A 20,641-nucleotide genomic window follows, 5' to 3' on the forward strand; every position below is an offset into this window, starting at 1 on the left:
ACGTGCAGTTTAATCACCATAAACTGAAAGGACACAACGGGTCAAAAATCAGCTAATTATTCTGATATCCAACTGAAACTAACCTGCGAACCGGCATACATCTGCGACGGCGACACTGCTGTTTTAATTCGACGCTGTTAATCTACTGTTGTTATTGCATCGATCAGCTGCCCCACACAAAGGCAAGCAGCAGCACCCAGCGCACACGGAGAGATTGATTGGTATCGCATCGACTGCTGTTTTCTCTCAGGTCAGTTTTTTTATTACACCAATTGTATATGTCCAGTCGAGGCTAGTATTTGCTCACTCCAACCACACTTTTTATCGGCACGGTGGGGTTGATTGGATCAATCTATTGGAGTTTGTCGTTCTCACTGGCCGTCTGAGTGATCTTGCATTGTTAATGGGATGCGATCACTGATAGATTCGTGGCACTATTTTGGAAAATAGGTTGCAGCTACTGCTTTCTAAGGTCAGTTAAGCTGGTATATGTCCGGCCGAGGTCGGACAGTTTGAATTTTACTACAAAATAAATTTTCTTTCGACACTGTTTGAATGTGAATGATCGTCGCGCAATTGGAGTGAGAGACTGATAGAGCTTAATCGCAATTTAGGCGTTAAGAAAGGTTGGCACGCAAGAAGGCAGATGTGATATTGGAAATTGATCGCACTGTTCTTCTTTAAATTCAAATTGCTGTTCCGGTTAAACTGTTTTGTAGAGATTGCAACAAACCCTGTTTCTCCAGGTAAATATAGAATAGCTCTACAGTATATGTTCAGCCGAAGTTCCAGACTTCACAGATTATTACATCCAATTATTCGTTTTTCAAATCGCCCTGTCAAATCGTAAACGTCGCAATGCCGGCGACGACATCGACCAGTTCTAAAAAGGCCCCCGCGCTAAAGACGCTTCAAGCTAAATTGAAGTCGTTTCTAACCATGTTTAAGGATATCGGTGAGTTTGCACAAGCGTTCAGTGTTGAAACTACTGCTAGCCAGGTGACGGTGCGACTTGAGAAGCTAGAAGAGTTGTGGGAGAAGGTGAATGACGTCATCTTGGAAATCGAAATTCACGAAGACTATACGGCAGAGGATGAAGCTTATATACAGCAGCGGTCGGAGTTTGGCAACAAGTACTATGCGGTAAAATCGGCACTTTTGGACAAGGTTAAGGAATTGGAGGAACATCCGGCCATGAATACTTCTCTTCGCGCCAATGAAACGACGCAGCAACCTACCGTTGAGCACGTTCGTCTCCCACAAATCAAACTTCAAACGTTTGATGGAAATATTGATGAGTGGTTGAGTTTTCGAGATCTTTACACTTCGTTGATTCACTGGAAGGCCGATCTACCCGATGTTGAGAAGTTCCACTACCTAAAGGGATGTTTGGCTGGTGAGGCAAAAGCGTTGATAGACCCACTATCTATTACAAGGGCAAATTACCAAATTGCCTGGGATACGCTTACAAAACGATATAATGATAGCAAGTTTCTGAAACGAAGGCAGGTGCAAGCACTTTTCAAGCTACCTTCGTTAACGAGAGAATCTTCCGCTGAGTTGCAGGCCTTGTTGGGAGGCTTTGAACGGGTTGTTCAGACACTGGATCAGCTTATACAACCAGTAGATTACAAGGATTTGCTATTGTTGGACATTCTATCCACACGATTAGATAACACAACAAGACGTGCCTGGGAAGAATATTCTTCGACGAAGGAAAATGACACAGTGAAAGATTTGACCGAGTTTCTACAAAGGAGGGTACGAGTTCTTGGATCATTACACACGAAGCCTACGGAAGCCAAGCCAGAGTTTTCACGACAATTTAGGAAGGGTTTTACTCCAGCACGTCATAGTCATAATGTTGTTCAAAACACAACGGGAAATTGCGTGGCGTGCACAGAGTCGCATCCGTTGTATTTATGTTCAGCGTTTCAGCGGCTTACGGTGTCTGCCCGGGATAAACTACTTCGGACGCATTCTCTTTGTAGGAATTGCTTTAAAAAGGGGCACAGGGCTTCGGATTGTCCATCAAAATACGTTTGCCACATCTGTAAGGAAAAGCATCACACGTTGGTATGCTTCAGAGCTGAAAGCAACCATGCTGCTAAGGAAAGGATTAGCAAAGACAGTGGTGTAACCAAAGAGGTGTCATCGCAGGCTGCTAGTACATCGGGTACTCAAGTGTCTGCAAATGTATCTGGTCATAAAATATCATCCGTGCTGCTGGCTACAGCGGTCGTATTGGTGGAAGACGACCAAGGCTTTCGTTTTCCAGCGAGAGCTTTACTAGATTCCGGCTCCGAATGCAACTTTATGACAGTAGGATTGGCTCAAAAAAATGAAACTTAAACGTCAAAGGTCTGACGTGGCAGTATGCGGAATTGGCGACTTGAGTACAAGGGTAAAACAAACAGCAAACACCACCATCAAGTCTCGAGTAACAGACTTCACGCGTAGAATGGAATTTCTACTGTTGCCTAAAGTGACGGCCAATCTCCCCATAACAAATGTGAATTTGGCTGGATGGAAAATTCCGACTGGTGTCGAACTAGCGGATCCAGCATTTTTCGTATCTAAGGCAGTAGACTTGGTGCTAGGCATACAGCATTTCTTTTCATTTTTTAACACCGGAAATGAGGTTCGGCTGGGAGAAAATCTACCGATGCTGACGGAGTCAGTCTTTGGATGGGTAGTTTCCGGTGCGGTGGATAATTTCCAACATAATTCGGTTACTTCCTGCAATATGACGGTCGGTCTGGAAGAATTATTAAGTCGTTTTTGGTCTTGTGAGGAGATTGGTCCTCCCACAAATTATTCTCCGGAAGAGTTACGCTGCGAGGAGCAGTTTGCTCAAACTGTGAAACGAGGTTCCGATGGTCGGTACACAGTTTCCCTACCCAAGGTTGAAGGCGCATTGGCAAAGATTGGCGAGTCAAGGGACATCGCATTTCGGCGACTGCAAGGATTAGAACGTAGGTTACTGAAGAACGTAGAGCTGCGGCAGCAGTACGATCAGTTTATGGAGGAATACCTACAACTGGGACATATGCGTAAGGTGGAAACGCGTTCCCTAGAGCAAGGAACTCGCTGCTATTTACCACATCATCCGGTGGTTAAGCAAGAGAGTACTACTACTAAGGTCAGGGTAGTATTTGACGCGTCTTGTAAAACGGCAACCGGTGTGTCGCTAAACGATATATTACTGACGGGGCCAGTAGTACAGGAGGATCTCCGATCGATTATTTTGCGTAGTCGAACGAAGCAAATCATGTTAGTTTCTGATGTCGAGAAAATGTTTAGGCAAATTGAAATTAACGCAGCGGATAGGCCGCTTCAAAGCATCTTGTGGCGAACAGATAGCAGCAAAAATGCCGAAACATATGAGCTAACCACGGTGACGTACGGAACCAGGCCTGCACCGTTTCTAGCAACCAGGACTCTCAAACAACTCGCTATGGATGAGCGAACACATTTTCCTCTCGCAGCAAGGGCTGTGGATCAAGATGTGTATATGGACGACGTTTTGACTGGGGTCGATGATGAGGAAACAGCATTAATGTTAAGAATGCAGTTAGAGGAAATGCTGCAGAAGGGCGGCTTTCGATTGAGGAAGTGGGCGTCAAATTGTCCCTCAGCCTTGCAAGGCATGTCAGAGGACAATTTAGCAGTGGTAAGGACCGAGGGATACCAACTGGATTCAGATCCAGCAGTAAGAACGTTGGGACTCATCTGGCATCCAAACACGGACGTATTTAAATTCCGTTTTAAGGTACCAGATTTAACTGAGGGCGAAACACTAACGAAACGCAGAATTCTATCGATCATCGCTACACTTTTTGATCCGCTGGGCTTGATTGGAGCGGTGATAACAACTGCTAAGGTGTTTATGCAGTTGCTGTGGTGCTTGAAGGATGAAAAGGATAACCGATTGGGGTGGGATCAGCCCCTACCAGTGAAGGTTCAAGGTGATTGGAGATATTTTCACGGTCAGCTACTATTGTTGAACGAGCTGGTGATAAGTCGTTGTGTGATTCGACCGAAAGCAGTCTCTGTGGAGCTGCACGTGTTTTCAGACACGTCCGAGCGTGCGTATGGAGCGTGTGCGTATGTCAGAAGCATTGATACAGGAGGAAATGTTTCAGTCGCACTACTCACTTCCAAATCTAAGGTGGCACCGCTGCAATGCCAATCCATACCAAGGTTGGAATTATGCGGAGCACGCATGGCGGCAGAACTATCGAAACAAGTGGTTGAGGCTCTGAAAATGGACATGGAAATGACCTTTTGGACGGATTCCACCTGCGTCCTCAGATGGATCAAGGGTGCGCCGTCAACATGGACAACCTTTGTAGCTAATAGGGTAGCAAAAATCCAAGTGCTTACCGAAAATAAGATATGGCGGCATGTTCCGGGATTAGAGAATCCTGCCGATCTTACCTCACGGGGAATTAACCCGAATCAAATTCAGAACAACGTTCTTTGGTGGGAAGGCCCGGCGTGGCTCAAAGCAGAAAGGGAATTCTGGCCAGAGCAGCCAGCCGAGTCTATTACAGAGGATGTAACCCGAGAAGCTCGTCGTTCGGTTCTGCATTGCACAAGCCAGCAGGAAGCATTTAGCTCTTGGTACGTACGGAAATTTTCGACGTTCACAGCGCTTTTGAGGTGTACTGCACACTTTTGTAGACGTCTGGATCGTTCCAAAGGAGTGGAGCGAAATGAACGGAGTGGCTTCTTAAAGGCATCGGAGCTGAAATTGGCAGAGCAGATGTTGATTCGTTGCGTGCAGAGAGAGGTATTTGTGAACGAGTGGAAGGCACTCTCGAACAATTCAGTTGTACAACGGAACTCACCGTTACGCTGGTTTAACCCGGTAATGTCAGAGGAGAAATTAATTAGAGTTGGAGGACGACTAGCCAATTCACTTAGTAACGAGGAAACTAAGCACCCCGTCGTGCTCCCAGCAAGGCATCCATTCACAAGGCTTCTTCTTGAGCATTACCACCATAAGTTACTACACGCAGGTCCGCAATTACTGCTTGGTACGGTGAGATTAAAATACTGGCCGTTGGGTGGTCGCACCGTAGCACGACAGATTGTACATAATTGTCAGCGATGTTTCAGAGTTAAACCGAAATCAATCCAACAGTTGATGGGGGAGTTGCCGGCAGCGCGAGTGACTGCCGCCCGCCCGTTTTCCAAAACTGGGGTGGACTATTTCGGTCCTATTTATGTGCGCCCAGGACCTCGCCGCACAGCTGTGAAGGGCTATGTTGCGGTGTTTGTTTGTATGTGTACAAAGGCAGTGCACTTGGAGCTTGTGACAGACCTTTCTACGGAGTGTTTTCTGAAGGCATTGCGTAGATTCATCGCGAGGAGAGGTAGATGTTCGGAAATATTCTCGGACAATGGTACGAATTTCGTTGGAGCTCGAAACCAGTTGAAATTGTTGTTCGAACTGGTACGTAGTAAGGAACACCAAGAGTGCGTGATGAAGGAATGTGCAAACGAAGGAATTTATTGGCACTTCAACCCACCGAGTGCTCCCCATTTCGGTGGCTTATGGGAAGCGGCAGTTAAATCAGCTAAATACCATTTAGTGCGGGTTCTCGGGGATCACGCTGCATCTATCGAAGACATGAGCACTCTTCTGGCGCAAGTTGAAGGCTGTCTCAATTCAAGACCGTTGACACCCATGTCTGATGACCCCAACGATTTTGAGCCGCTGACACCAGGTCATTTTTTAATTGGAACATCTCTGCAACAACTCTCAGATCCAGATTATTCCACTATTCCCATGAATCGACTCAGGCATTGGCAGGTCATGCAAAAGAAGCTGCAGGAGTTTCGGAAGAGATGGCACTTGGAGTACTTAGCCCAACTGCAAGGAAGAACCAAGCGTTGGCGTCCTGCAGTTCCGATTACCGAAGGGCAGTTAGTCGTTATACGGGAGGAAAACCTACCACCAATTAAATGGAAGCTGGGTAGAGTTCAAGAGGTGCATCCTGGAGACGATGGAGTCGTCAGGGTTGTCACGCTAAAAACTGCAGCTGGAATTTTGAAAAGACCTGTTGAAAAGATCTGCATACTGCCGGCATCATCAGCAGTAGAGGACAACTCCCAATAGTGTTGGCACATCGTAGCCCGTTCACCTGGTGCGCGAAAGGCTTTTCTCTTTTCGTTTCAGAAATCCAGCAATTTCAGCGCGGGCGAGGATGTTGGCTACTTCGAATATCACAACCGTAGTAAATATCACAAACCACAGCGAACCACCCCTGTCGGTATTCAACAACAATTGCTGCATGGGACGTCAGGGCGGTGCGATGACAAGCAACTGCATAAGTGTCACCAGCATCAGTGCATCATCATCCCGGAGGTTGTTACGGACCGTTTTCGTGATGTTCCACCTGAGAAGAGCGGATTTCTTTGGCGCCGGTGGCTTCTAGAGCTGAACAAAACCAGTTAGACTGCAGAGGAAGGAGCCATTCTTATTCGCCAATCGCCCCAGGAAACATAGTTATCCAACGTAAATTAAAATACCCAAGATATGTTAAGTAGAAAATAAATCGTGTAGAAAATAAAAGTAGTTGCTAATATAAAATACGTGTAGAATAAATAGTTAAGGTAGCTTTCCGAACAGTGGAGTGTCATTTATTTAGTGACGGAAGGCCCAAGAGGCAACGCTGCTTCCATCGGCAGTATAGCTAGATTGCCGCTCACCAAGGAAATTGTTCACGTGCTTTCCGAATTTTGGATACAGTCCACTCACCAAGAAAAGGAACCACCCCCGGGAATTTTGGATCAGTTCTCAACATCTGTGAATCGAAAACTGCTGAGCGCTCAGTGAATTTTGCAGCGCTCCCTTGTAGTGGAAAGAACGCATTTTACACGGAAAATAAATAGAATTTATACTTCTTTTATTGAAATCTGTCATACACACTGGTATAAATCTGCCATGCGAAAACACTACAGGTGCACTCTTTTAATGCGATTATGTGTTTATTCTATATTATTACTTTTAAATTCTCTCAAGTTTCCCAGCAATAATGGTTATCACAAGCATTTGAAAGATGTTTTATATTACACTTTTGACGTATGAGTACGAATAATATAATCGATCTGGAAATTTGCAAATTTTTACTACTGAAAGGTACGGGGATGAAAGGAATATTTAAATTGCGTCCGTCACGAGAAGTGATTAGGATTCGAATGCTTATAGAATCTGCAAGCCCCGCAATTGTCCTGTACACTCAAACAGTTGGATGCGAAGTCGGTGTATAACAGAATGTCGAGTTCCGATTTAGAATGTAGTAGCCATGATGAGTAGAACATGGTGCAACGGTTTGATTAAAAAGTAGGCGCGGGGAGAGGAAGCGTTTTCTTCACTTTGAAGGGTTGGAGACGAAGCATCACTATGGAACAGCGAATAAATTTTTCGTGTTTGTTGATAAATCCTGACTAACTAGGCAATTGAATACCGCAAATTCAGGTGTTTTAAGTTGGAAGTTGTTTCTTAAATTAATGAATATTGGTAGCAGGGTATGTAGCATTGGCATATTTATAATTTAAATGCATTTAAATGATATATTATGAGATGCGATAATTTTTATGCTCCAGTTGTTTATAAACAAACCTACTCGCTGGCAATTTTTTTCCAATATGGCCGATTCTGCTTTTGACATATCGTTACACCATGTCTTTATACATCATGGTAGTAGCAAGGCTTTGCTTTGCTTTAGAATCTGCGATTTACATAGTATCGCTGTACCAGAGAGATTGCATATCCTATTTGCTAAATCCTTTGTACTACCATTGAAAAGAAGATATTAGTTACATCCACACAATGTGAAAGATCATTCTACGACTTATTTCAATTTAATATAAAAGTGTTCTGAATTAGTTTCGCTTCGACGCATATTGATTTTGTGGAATAGAACTCTGTGTGAAGAAGACCTGCTTTTTCGTGTGCAGTTTTCGAAATTCGAAATATTTTTTCTTTTGTATTCACGTACATTTTGACAATTACATATGGATGTTCACGTAGGTGCGAACAGCCTTCAAAATCTCTTTAAACGCGAATAACCCGAATAAGACCAGTAAAACAGGAGGTGTGAAACGACCCGGGGACAAGCTATTTTATTCGCACTCCTGCTCAACATGTCGACGGGCTTTGGCAAAATGTATAACTGAGTTATTTAGGCCGAAGAGCAAGACATCACATAGGGGTGTGCGAAACGGCTCTTTTGAAAAAGCGGCTCTGAACCGCTCACTCACCGTTCCGAGCAGACTCATATGAACGGCTCATGGTTCACAATGAGCGTTGACAGTTCGTATTTTCTCGGTAAACTTCGGGTTCGCGTGAATCCATCAGTTCTAGTGCGCTCAGAAAACCGTGGCTCTTTTTCGTGAGCCGTTCATTCTTTCGCTCTTTTCTAAGAACCGGTTCATTCAAATAAAATCATGATTTTCAAAAATTTTCTATCGTTATCCTTCGGTTTCAAAATTCCGATTTAAAACAGTTCGAAATCTGCTCGAAATCGGCGAATGCAATTAGTTGCCAAAACCACCTATCAAATCTGTAAGTTGTGTAAGACAGTACTGAAAGATCTGTGATGTTTGTTATTTGTTCACTTTTAATTATTTAAAAAACCAGAAATATGATGTAACGTAAATTTATATTAATATTTTTATTCAAATATTATTAAAAATTTTAACTATTGAAAATAAAAAAATCAAAAATCGACGTTCGCCGCACCAAATTTGTACGAGTGAAAATCAATTAAACGTTTTTTACTGCTGTGGGCTGTGCATGTGCTCAGAGTTTTAAAGCCGAGGATCTTCCGGTTGTGTCCATTAACATGGCGGTGTAAACTATACTTAGCATGCAACAGATGCTCGGAAATAGAAGCAAATAATGTGATGGTTTGATGCCTAAAATATTTACAAATTTTATCATCATATTCTTACGAAAAATTTGTTCTATGCGATCATCTTCTTGCTGAAGTTGGTGGAAAACGTCCTCCTTTTTTTTCGCAGGAACTTCAATGTTCAAACGAACCGAGAATGTGACTTGACAACCAGAAGGAGAAGGAGAACAACGAATAGCTCTATGGTAGGTCCGGTAGTTTTTATCAATATTCGGTAAAAGTTTAATTTACCGAACAGTTCAGCAGAAAGTATAGCAGGATTCAGTAAAATTATTTGCAGAATACAGAAAATATGTAAAGTTATATCAATTTTACAAACTACTCTGTATTTTCTCAAACTTACCGATCGAAATTGTAATAATAATTACCGAACTTTTATTTTCTGATTGTGTGTGTATAAATACCAGAAATCCGTGAATATTGTATATCGATATATCGTTCGCAAAATTAATATGCTACAACCACATTATCCGTTCGTACAACCACATTATCCGTTGCTCCAGAAGCTTATCCAAGTTTATCTAATCTCATCCGCCTTATTTTTATTCCATCGGATGCATCTAGCCTCAATGAGTCCAAAACCGATATACCTTCAGAGTTTGGATCTCGGGTGATCGATAAAACATGTGGTGTAATGAAATAACAGGATGAAACCTGTTTAAAAATTTCATGATCGACAAAGGTATTGATTCAATATTATAAAATATCTAGATATTTGCCTAACAAAATTTATCTGTACAACACTCGGGGCAGGACAGTCGAATAACAATATAATTTCCGATAGAATAATATTACCTTTCACTTGATATTATTAACTTTTATGAATACCTGTGCTTGGATTCCCACCAGATTCTTATTGAACTTGAAACTGACAGTTTTCAAAAAATGGCGTAAATTTGACTTCATCATCGATTTGTTTTGATAGATTTGCTGAATAGAATTTTGGTTTTTATAAGTTTATCTGTTTCGTTAAAATTGAATATTCAATATTCAATTGTAATATGTCTACTAGTACTACTAGTGAAATTTCACAAAATGCTCTGATTATAAATATAATTGTTTGCATAGAAATTGTTTATCTACACTCGAGGCTACACCTTTTCTTTCAGAAGTTTTTTTGGAGACGTATGCGGCAGGATGTTGGCCTTATTTTACCGCATTTGGAAAACATTTTAAATTTAGAAGGTCTTTCTGGGAGTAAAAGCCTTGGAGATATAACTATGACTGAGTTCGTGTGCGTCGACTTGAACACAGACATAATAGATGAAAATAGTAATAACGATACGATTAAGCACCCGGAATATAATGCTGCAAATAACAGTAATCCGACAGATTTTTGTCCTGAAGATTTTGATAGTGACATGAGAAAAAATACAATGGAAACTGAGTTCGTTAGTGTAGGTGAAAGTACAAAAATTTGAAGTATAATGGATAATCAATTAATCCGATTTTTGTTGTTGCAGAAAACCAATATTGTGATGAGTATGTATCGGAAAATGCACAGTGCAAAAGTAAAGTACAGCCAGCAGAAGAACAGTGTAACGCACCCATTTATAAGGCCTCAGAGTTATTTCCTAATCTTTGTGAAGAACTCAACTTGAAAAGTAGTAAATTCGGAAGCAATCATTCATTTAACATAGCAGATAGTAATGGAAACATAAAAGTTATTAAGAAATCTACATTCCTGTGGATGATTAACAAAGGTCGCCAAAGACCATCTACAGACATAACAAGGCGTTTTATGCAAAACAAATAATTTTTATTGAATTTTATGTGATTTATTTCAGTCGAATAAAGAAAGAAATCTTACGCCTTTTAAGATGAATCATTATTTGATAACATAGGAACGAATACCATTATGCTCTCTCGGAACATCAAAATATTTTATCTTTTTTTCTAATCTAAGTTCTATCTATACTTACACTGCACGTAATCAAATGATTTCGAGCCATTTTTCTTTTTCTCATATATGAGCCTCTTTATACACAAACACAGTACATATATCAGTTCCTGGTTTGCAAAATAGATTGGATACTACTATGCGTGTTTGGAGTTTTGCAACAATACAGTCCCTTGCCGACGAATTTCACTTGCGAGAAATTAGCAAAAGATCACAGCGAAGTTTCAAATCTGGTTTCTAAAAAACGCCATAAATTAATAACATGGTAACAATATATTTCCTGCAAAACTTACGATTTTGGGCTTGCATTATTCTAAATCGCCATGAGTATAGATGTTCTAAAATGGTAATAATATAATGATCAATACTCGTTGAATTCCTACGCGTATAAAAATTGCTCTTCATTTGCTAAGTACACACTATTGATAAACTAATGGTATACCGGTGATCGATCGGCATCCAAAGGGTGATTATCTCCATGATCAGTTCTCTGCAACAAAGCGGATTAAATGCATCAAAAATTAGTAATTTCAGTTACCTGCTCAAACCGCTCTTAGGAAGCTTTACTTCTTCTTTTTGTTTTGTTAGGCAGGCAACCATACAACCTAGCAACCATACGTCCCTCGAATCTAGCTTCGAATCAACTGCCATCTAGCGAATGTGCGGTGCGGGATGACAAACGCAAAAATATTTCCCTCCTGTCATTTATAGCAAGATGATATATTTGTCATAGGTGGCGGTATATATAATGATGTAAAATATGTAAAAATGGTATCAATGCGCAATTTTGAATTGGGTTGCTATTCGTACTGATTTGCGTGTCGCGTATAGTAATTTGGATTATTTTTCATTTCTTAAGTATTCCTCACGTACTTACAAACCACAAAAAAATTTGTTACAAGTATAGTTTATCCAGTATTTCAATGAACAGCATGAACGTACCCAAAACATATCTTTCATCTTGTTTAACCGAGGTTGCTACAAAAGGAAAGTTTAGAAAAAGCTAATAATATCATAAAAAGGTTGATATTATCTGTAATAAGCAATATTATTAAGCTGTCTTGCCCCGAGGTACAACATCTTACATCACAAAGTAGCACTTCCTTAAAACAAAAACAAAAAAAAAACACTTCATATTTGATTTATGACAACGATAGAGTTTCAAACTAATTTTTATAAATAACTCGCTCACACATGATACAATCGTGAGAGGAAGACCTTCGCAATAATTGCATCATTAACAGTTTCGAACACCCGGTTTTAAATAGCATTGATTGTGGTTCGTGTTCCAAACCAACATGTACGGGACATCAGATAGCTTGTGTTGATCAGAGCTGCGGAAAGTCAATATCATACTACTGACATTACGCCAAAATGATGCAACACAAGAATCAGCCAACAACGATGCATGATTCATTACAAAAGAGTTTGCGATGTTATAATGATTCTCTTAGCGTCAACTCTCACTCTCATTTTTTTCTTGCTATCTTTCTCGATCATTCGGGTATGGCTGTACTGAGATTGAACCAGCAGAAATATCAAGTTCATTTTGACAGCATGATGTTATGAGGATAGCAAACATAAAATCAATGATTTTTCTTCAATTGTTATGTATGATATTGATATATGGTCGGCGTGCGATCAAACCGAACTAAGCGCCGTTTTCTCAGATTGAGTTATTGACACCCAGCGAATATGAGAAGTAATAATCTATCTATTATGAAGTAACGAAATCGTTTGAGCATTTGTTAACGATATTATAACAAAAATTCTCTGTAACAGCTTGTACACATCAATTGCGGCGGTAAATGTTTTTCGACGCTTGGTTCGGTTTGGCTGCACGCCGACTAAAAGCATTGTCAATAAACAACTATTATTTCGTTTTGTAACTGAGCGTGTTTTAGCTTGGTACATTTTGAATCTGTATGATCATTCATTTTTATTCTCAGTAGAGAATATGCATCTTCATAACACCAATTGTAATAAAAAGAATTCTAATAATATTTTTCAAATGATCTTAATCTGAAAAATTTTATTTTTGCATTTTAATTTGTTTTTTGACAGCATGAGTTAATTAATTTGATTCTTGAACATTGTGCTTGTTGTAGGTTGAACTAAAGACAGTGTTAGTTCGCGGCAAAAAATGAATCGCGGGTAGCAAATCAGAAAACTTTTAAATATGTATGGGTATGTATATTTATATACAGATCCTGTTAAATTTTGGCACGGTTCAACTTTGAAACTGTTCAATTTCAGTCCGGAACGGTTTTGCTTTTCTCCTAGTTTTCATTCATATTTTCTTTTAACGAAGAGGATGGCCGGAGTTAATCGACTAGTTTCGAATATATGGCCGGAATATGTTTCAGTAACATGGTAACGATGATCAAAGCAGTGCTTAGAAGTGCTCAAAATCCTACCATGCCTCTCATTGAAAAATGTAAAAATGCGGACCTGTTCCGGTTGTGTTCCGAATACTCGGGGTTGTTGTGCCAGCCCATCAAGCGACACCTATAACCACTGGTTTGAAATTATAAACCTAGTTCATTGGTGGACAAATCTTGGGTTGGGATCGTCACGGACCGCAAAGCAGATCAAATTTAAAAAAATTTGATAGCAACAAACTTCAAGCTGGCACTGACATAATCACGCTACTGAAACGATTTTTGATATTCCAAAAATCACCTTGATTTGCATTGCAGTGATATTTCCGAGTGAACTCTGTATATTCACGACGATTGACAATTAGAACCCGAAAATGGCAACAAAAGAGACAAGATATTGAATCACTTGTCGGATCTCCACGCGTACTGTGAGGGTTGCTGACTATTCATGAGAGAAAGAAACGAGTGCGATGATATTTTCTCTCTCGTCATAGTCAGCATGTTGCTTGGATTAATCGCAGCTCTGGTGTTGATACTTTCACTTCCACTATACCACATTATAGATTTTCGAATACAGTCAGGTTTTTGACGTTGACTAACGTCTATATCGAAGTTAGGCCCCTGAATTTGAAAATCTAGTATTTCAACCAGGGAAAACCAGAGAAAAGTGGTCAGGTTTTGAGCGCTTATTTTGCAGTCATCTATAATCAGGTTTTCGAGGTTTTGGCATCAAACGATCAGAAATTCTTTTACGGTTAAATTTATGTAACAAAAACAAACTATTGTTTGAGATACACTATTGAAAAATTGGTAATTAATATCGATTGTCTAAATCATACCGCGCAGCCAATCACTACCTCTCTTCCCAAGCACAGTCGACACTAACGGATACAATCGATCTGACTTTGTTGTTATTGTTGTTGTCACTTTCTGTTTCCGATGTTTATGCTGCTGCTAGCGGAAAAAACCTTGCAAATATGCATCTTTTTGTTGGTGTTAATTTTACGACAGCGGCCGGCGCCCCATCATTCTGATTCCAAAACCGCACCAGTGACATGCGGACGCTAGGTGATAGCAGCTGAAAGGAGGAAATACAAAAGAGTACCGCTCATCTCGTGCCGGTTTCACCCGTAATGCTGGTGGCTTTAGTAGTAAATGGCTACTGCAAAACACTTAAATGGCTGGAATTCTGGACGGACTAACCAGGAAACTATAATCGGCAACTGGCACCTTTTGGTGCCTCGCAGTTTTATAATAGAAGCGATTAGTTGAACTTTATGTTTTACAATTGCTGCTGCTAGCGGAAAAAAACCTTGCAAAAATGCATGTTTGTGTTGATGTTAATTTCACGACAGCGCTAGGTGTTAGCAGCTGAAAGGAGGAAAGACAAAATAGTACCGGTCATCTCGTGCCGGTTTCACCCGTTATGCTGGTGGCTGTTGGTAATAAATAGCTACTGCAAAATACTAAAATGGCTGGAATTCTGGACGGACTAACCAGGAAACTATAATCGGCAACTGGCACCTTTTGGTGCCTCGAAATTTTGGTACAGAAGCGGCTAATTGAATTTTCTGTTTTACCAAATGCTGCTGCTAGCGTAAAAAACCTTGCAAAAATGCATGTTTGTGTTGGTGTTAATATTACGACAGCGGCCGGCGCAGCTTTCAAGAAACATTTGTCTCTACCATTTCATCATCTATGTAGCCCCTCCTTCTTTCTAATTATCTGACGAAGCCTTGGTATAAAACGTATCGTTCGAACATTTCACCCCATCAGTTTCATTACTAAATCGTACCGGTTACATACGGACGCTACGTGTTAGCAGCTAAACGGAGGAAAAACAAAATAGTACCGGTCATCTCTTGCCGGTTTCACCTGTTATGCTGGTGGCTGTTAGTAATAAATAGCTGCTGCAAAATACTAAAATGGCTGGAATTCTGGACGGACTACCAGTTAACGAGAATAATCGGCAACTGGTACCTTTTGGTGCCTCGCAGTTTTATAATAGAAGCGGTTAGTTGAATTTTCTGTTTTACAAAATGCTGCTGCTAGCGGAAAAAACCTTGCAAAAATGCATGTTTGTGTTGATGTTCATTTCACGACAGCGCTAGGTGTTAGCAGCTGAAAGGAGGAAAGACAAAATAGTACCGGTCATCTCGTGCCGGTTTCACCCGTTATGCTGGTGGCTGTTAGTAATAAATGGCTACTGCCAAATACTAAAATGGCTGGAATTCTGGACGGATTAACCAGTAAACGAGAATAATCGGCAACTGGTACCTTTTGGTGCCTCGAAATTTTGATACAAAAGTTTTGTTAAAGAAGCGTTGCAATTCCCTCTACTATTTGCTTCAATGGAATATAAGAATACGGTAGTCAACGTCATGCGGTCGTGTCTTGAATACCACCCTCCTACTATTTTTTTACGCGGGGGAGACGTACCTCGTAAAAAAACCGCGTAAAAAAACCGCGTTAATTCAAAAATCCGCGTAAAAAAAACCGCGCTAATTCAAAAATCCGCGTACCGCGTTGATTCAAAAATCCGCGTAAAAAACCACGTTTTTTAAAAAATCCGCGTAAAGTAGTCCAGCAAGGAGGGCTTTAGAAAAAACCCGAGACGCTCTAGAACCAGTATTTAAAATTGTCCTCTTTGACGGTCATTCCGGATCTTTCGGTGGGCGGAGAGTATTTTTTGGACTATGTCTTTTACTAGATAAACACTTAAACGTTTCTGGTTTCAACCCACGTTAATTCGGAAATTCGTGAAATTTTTTTTGAATTAGCGCGGTATCGCGTAAAAAAAACCGCGTTAATTCAAAAATCCGCGTAAAAAAACCGCGTTAATTCAAAAATCCGCGTAAAAAAATCGCGTTAATTCAAAAATCCGCGTAAAAAAACCTCGTAAAAAACCGCGTATAAAAAAACCGCGTGAAAAAAAAACCTGACTGTACAGTCGTCGTTCGATAACTGCAACATTGCAGTTATCGAATGCCGTTCGATAACTGCAACACTTGACCCATGCCAAAATTTGAAGGGGGGTCCGTCACTACCATTTTTGTTTTCAATGATGTCGATATGTATTTTTTTAAAGGAATAGTGGCAACAAATAGCAAAAAACTAAAATAGGCAAGCTTTTCGATTAATCAATTCGACATTCATATTTCCGCATCATAATTTATTGCGTTTTAGAACTACTTTACATAACCAATATGTAGGCGAAGCCTCGGGTGAAGATAAAGTTCATCACTACAATTGACCATTTTACGAGACGTTTCTGAAACTCAATTCTTGAATGAAATTTTGATAGAAATCTCGGAACCGCTGACATAACGCAAGTAAAAGCAACATCAAAGTCAGCAGGATCCGTGACACCTGTCAGTTCGTAAAATGATCTATTTACGCCAGGTCACAAAATATTGTTTGTGATCTACTATGCACTGATGAGCGGGGGCCTAGTGTGTGTGGTTGGTAACGTCTTCGCCAACCACGCTCGACGCCTGGGTTCGAATCCCACCGCCGACATAGGTGTCGATGGTTGTGAGGTGGCGTGATCCACTCACAACCAACCCAACTGGTCTAGATTCAATCCTAGCCGACACCGGTAGATTTTCTGAGGCGAAAAATCTCTGGGATCACGCCTTCTATCGCATGAGGAAGTAAAGCCGTTGGCGCCGGTCCGTTAATAAACGGGTCGTGAGTTAGGGTCCTGGGTGTGGAGTCGCCTCCCTGGGCGTCGGTGATTGGCCACAACAGTGGCGGAACTAGACCGACGGAAAATAAGCGAGAATAAAAAAAAAAAATCTACTATGCACTGCCTCGCTGAGTAATGAAAGCTAGCCAAACAATGCACAAAGGATTTTTGACGTTGACTAACGTCTATATCGAAGTTAAGCACCTGAATTTGAAAATCTAGTAATTCAACCAGGGAAAAGTGGTCAGGTTTTGAGCGCTTATTTTTCAGTCATTTATAATCAGGTTTTCGAGGTTTTGGCATCAATCGATCAGGAATTCTTTTACGGTTTAATTTATGTAACAAATACAAACTATTCTTGGAGATACTATTGAAAAATTGGTAATTAATATCGATTGTCTAAATCATACCGCTCAGCCAATCACTACCTCTCTTCCCAAGCACAGTCGACACTAACGGATACAATCGATCTGACTTTGTTGTTATTGTTGTTGTCACTTTCTGTTTCCGATGCTTATTTTCGTTCCTTGTCATTTCATCAGCTACTTAGCCCCTCCTTCTTTCTAACTAACTGACGAAGCCTTGGTATAAAGGTACCATTCGAACATTTCACCCCATCAGTTAAGTTTACTAGCAGCAGGCAGCAGCAGCGGACATCACCATCGATGGCAGTAGGCGAAGTGGAGCAGCAGCGAGCAACAGCGGCGGTGGTAGTGGTTGGCTGCAGTTCTTATCTCTTTCAGTTCGGCTCCACTTCGATCTGAGTTGGACCCCACCAGCGGTAATCCGATTCAGATATCGTTGGGTGAATACAACCCGAAACTGAAAGAGACTCGCACCGCCAGGTGGTTTGAGATGCCACCATCATCCAGCGTATGTATATATAGGGTGTGTGCACATAACGTGTGTGAATATCTGTAGCGTGTGTCCCTAATATATAAGGTATGTGGCTAGCGTGTGTGGCTTGCTATATAGCGTGTGTGTATGTTTATGGCGTGTATGCAAGTCTGTAGCGTGTGTGTGCATGTTTATAGCGCGTGTGGGTGTGGCACCGCCAAGTTTGAGAAGCCACCATCATTCAGCGTATGTCTTTGGGCTATATAAGAGACTGTTTCTCCTCAAGCAAAGCAGAGGGACGAATGATAATTGGGGTTAAAGTCCCTTCGAAAGTAATCGATCAATCAAACCCCATCAGTTTCATTACTAAACCGTACCGGTTACATACGGACGCTAGGTGTTAGCAACTTAAAGGAGGAAAGACAAAATAGTACCGGTCATCTCGGGCCGATTTCACCCGTAATGCTGGTGGCTGTTAGTAGTACATGGCTACTGCAAAATACTGAAATGTCTGGAATTCTGGACGGACTCACCAGTAAATAAGAATAATCGGCAACTGGTACCTTTTGGTGACTGGAAGTTTTGTAATAGAAGTGTAGCAATTCCCTCTACTATTTGTTTTAATGGAACATAAGAATAGGGTAGTCAACGTCATGCGGTCGTGTCTTGAATACCACCCTCCTACTATTTTTCTTATAATAATTACGGAAAGTGAACCACATAACATGGTTGTTCGTTCACGAAACTCGTTTTTGTAGCGGATGTGTTAGATGCAGCTCAACTGCAAGTATTTATTCAGGATTAGGTTTAATTTTACTGATAGTTTTCTTTTCTACTCAAAATTTCAAGTCTCTCTGCTATCTGCACGTGAACAAACTATCTTTTCACCTTTCCTAGACTTCCTATACCCATTAACAATAAATCTTTTAATTTTGTTTCACCTACCATCCTTTGTTTTACTCACAGATTGCGGGTAGTTTGCAGGGTTAATTTATTCGCGTGAACAGGAAATTTAACGCGGTTCTATTATAAATATTCACTTTATCGAATCTTTGCAATCAACTTCAACACTTCTACTTCCTTTAGTCTTTGACAGATCCATGAAGGTTCTTCTAGCTGGAGACTGGCAGTTTAGTCGTCGGTATCAGTAGATCGCTAAAGTTGTCGGAGAAAAGACTTGCAGTTAAGCTGTTGAGTTTGACAGCGTCGCACGAACCGGTTCAGCGGCAACAATGGTGATTTTGCTTTATTGTTATTTAGTGGAGATCTATAATCTCCCATCTAGAATGAAGAGACAACAAGTAAACGAAATCGAAAAAAATCTAGAGAAATAAAAGAGTCTTTTTGAAATGTTTCTAGAGATTTAACAATTTTCATTTTCGAATGCATTTAGAATCCTCCCGCGAGAACTGTCGCTTCAATGTCAAATATGACTTTGACATCAAATTTGACGGATTGCGGTCCGATAACTGCAAAGTTGTTGCAGTTATCGGTCTTGCAGTTAAAAAGCGTTGTAGTTAAAAGTCTTGCAGTTATCGAACGGCGACTGTATAAAAAATTGCACAAACGTGAAACTTTGCTGTTTTCGCACAACGTTTTTGCATTTCACGTAAAAGTTCGAATTGAACAGGTTAAACTGTTGAAATAACCGTCAATTCAAAACATCGAATAAATTATGTCACATTATACCACTGTCGCAGTGGCATAAACGTACACGACAAATATATATTGCTGAGGGCAAAGAAAATTCATTCGCGATTTTTCAGTCCTCTTTGTGTACACTTTCTGTTTGATCATATACCTGAACTTGACCTTCCGTTCTGTGCTATGTACCTACCAACTCCTTTAAAAACATAACTTAAAACTAAAAACGAAACTGAATCTCACATATTTCCTATTTCAGATGTATTTTCATGACAGTAATCAGTCTACTAGATGCTGCATAAAATTTCTAACCAGTTGCATTGTTACTGACGTCAAGAACATCAACTTTACGCAAATATCGCATGAAAAACAGTCTCCTGTGTATGTCAGCCTTGGCACAATATAAAATCTAGTATCATTTTTTTTGTTGGGTTTTGCTACCGTGACCTGTCGTTAGATCTGTTGTAGGTTTTTGTTTATATTTTTTATGATTTGAGGTATTGTTCTTACAGGAGCTGAGAGACTTAAGGCCCAAATACACACACGGCGTAATGACGCCTTCTCCATACAAAATGGAAGGCAGGATAGCGATCACGCCTTCTATTTTGTATGGAGAAGGTGTCATTGCGCCGTGTGTGTATTTGGGCCTTTATGTCGTGTTAAAGTTGTTCTTTTTAGTTTAAACCAATTGTCTGATGAAAAAATCAAAGCATTTAAATTTTCGAACAACGCTGTTGGCTCACCAAATTAAAAGGCACGGCACTGGTTATCTGAGCAGCTTTATTCTGACGAATCGCTTCAAATCTAGAAGTTATTTCCCCTAACTTAATTTGACCGTTAGTTTAACAATTATTCCTAATACTCACAAATCAGTGGCACTTTACTGTCTCTTTATCCTTAAATCATCGGCTTAGGTTAAGTATTAGCCCTACGATATAATAAGCATGACTTTTTATAATTATTAAGAAAAGATTTACCAATTTTACCTATGATATAGAGCAACATATATTTTTATAGGACGCGTAAGTTTAGATTATTATTACCAATGAACAAATTATAACTAGTTTTAATAAATTCAACCGCGTGTCTCTGAGCCGTTTGTTCTTTTAACAATGATAATGATAATGACGTTTGCTTTGTCGTTAACGTTGATCTCATTTAGATGACCGCGCTGCCAGTTCGCTCGATGTCCCTGTGACAACAAAATCGAACTGCTGATAACTCCAGGCCTTAGACGCGCTTATGCTTTTGCACTGGGTTGTAT

The 20,641-nt window shown here is 40.5% G+C and overlaps 2 protein-coding genes and 1 long non-coding RNA gene across 3 annotated transcripts; 2 read left to right on the plus strand and 1 right to left on the minus strand.

The window, feature by feature from the left end:
- The first annotated feature begins 858 nt into the window (after positions 1-858).
- LOC129719745 (uncharacterized) lies at positions 859-2,352 on the plus strand. The gene has a single exon (XM_055671144.1). It carries the CDS (start codon positions 859-861, stop codon positions 2,350-2,352), a length of 1,494 nt encoding a protein of 497 aa, XP_055527119.1.
- Positions 2,353-2,461: 109 nt separating this feature from the next.
- On the plus strand, positions 2,462-6,466 carry LOC129719747 (uncharacterized). The gene is made up of 2 exons (XM_055671145.1): positions 2,462-6,106; positions 6,188-6,466. Exons 1-2 carry the CDS (start codon positions 2,462-2,464, stop codon positions 6,464-6,466), a joined length of 3,924 nt encoding a protein of 1,307 aa, XP_055527120.1.
- A 4,277-nt stretch (positions 6,467-10,743) lies between these two features.
- On the minus strand, positions 10,744-11,498 carry LOC129725575 (uncharacterized). The gene is made up of 3 exons (XR_008728112.1): positions 11,366-11,498; positions 11,121-11,165; positions 10,744-11,064 (listed from the first exon to the last, which is right to left on the minus strand). It is a non-coding gene; the product is annotated as an uncharacterized LOC129725575 (long non-coding RNA).
- Between the last annotated feature and the right edge of the window lie 9,143 nt (positions 11,499-20,641).

The sequence above is a fragment of the Wyeomyia smithii genome, chromosome 2 (assembly GCF_029784165.1).
Source record: "Wyeomyia smithii strain HCP4-BCI-WySm-NY-G18 chromosome 2, ASM2978416v1, whole genome shotgun sequence".
Taxonomy (NCBI): domain Eukaryota; kingdom Metazoa; phylum Arthropoda; class Insecta; order Diptera; family Culicidae; genus Wyeomyia; species Wyeomyia smithii.

Bases quoted from the DNA above. Each gene is read 5' to 3' on its own strand.
- LOC129719747 (XM_055671145.1), top strand. From the start codon at position 2,462: ATGGAATTTCTACTGTTGCCTAAAGTGACGGCCAATCTCCCCATAACA. The intron at 6,107-6,187 runs GTAGAGGACAAC...TTTTCGTTTCAG, and splicing joins TACTGCCGGCATCATCAGCA to AAATCCAGCAATTTCAGCGC.
- LOC129719745 (XM_055671144.1), top strand. From the start codon at position 859: ATGCCGGCGACGACATCGACCAGTTCTAAAAAGGCCCCCGCGCTAAAG.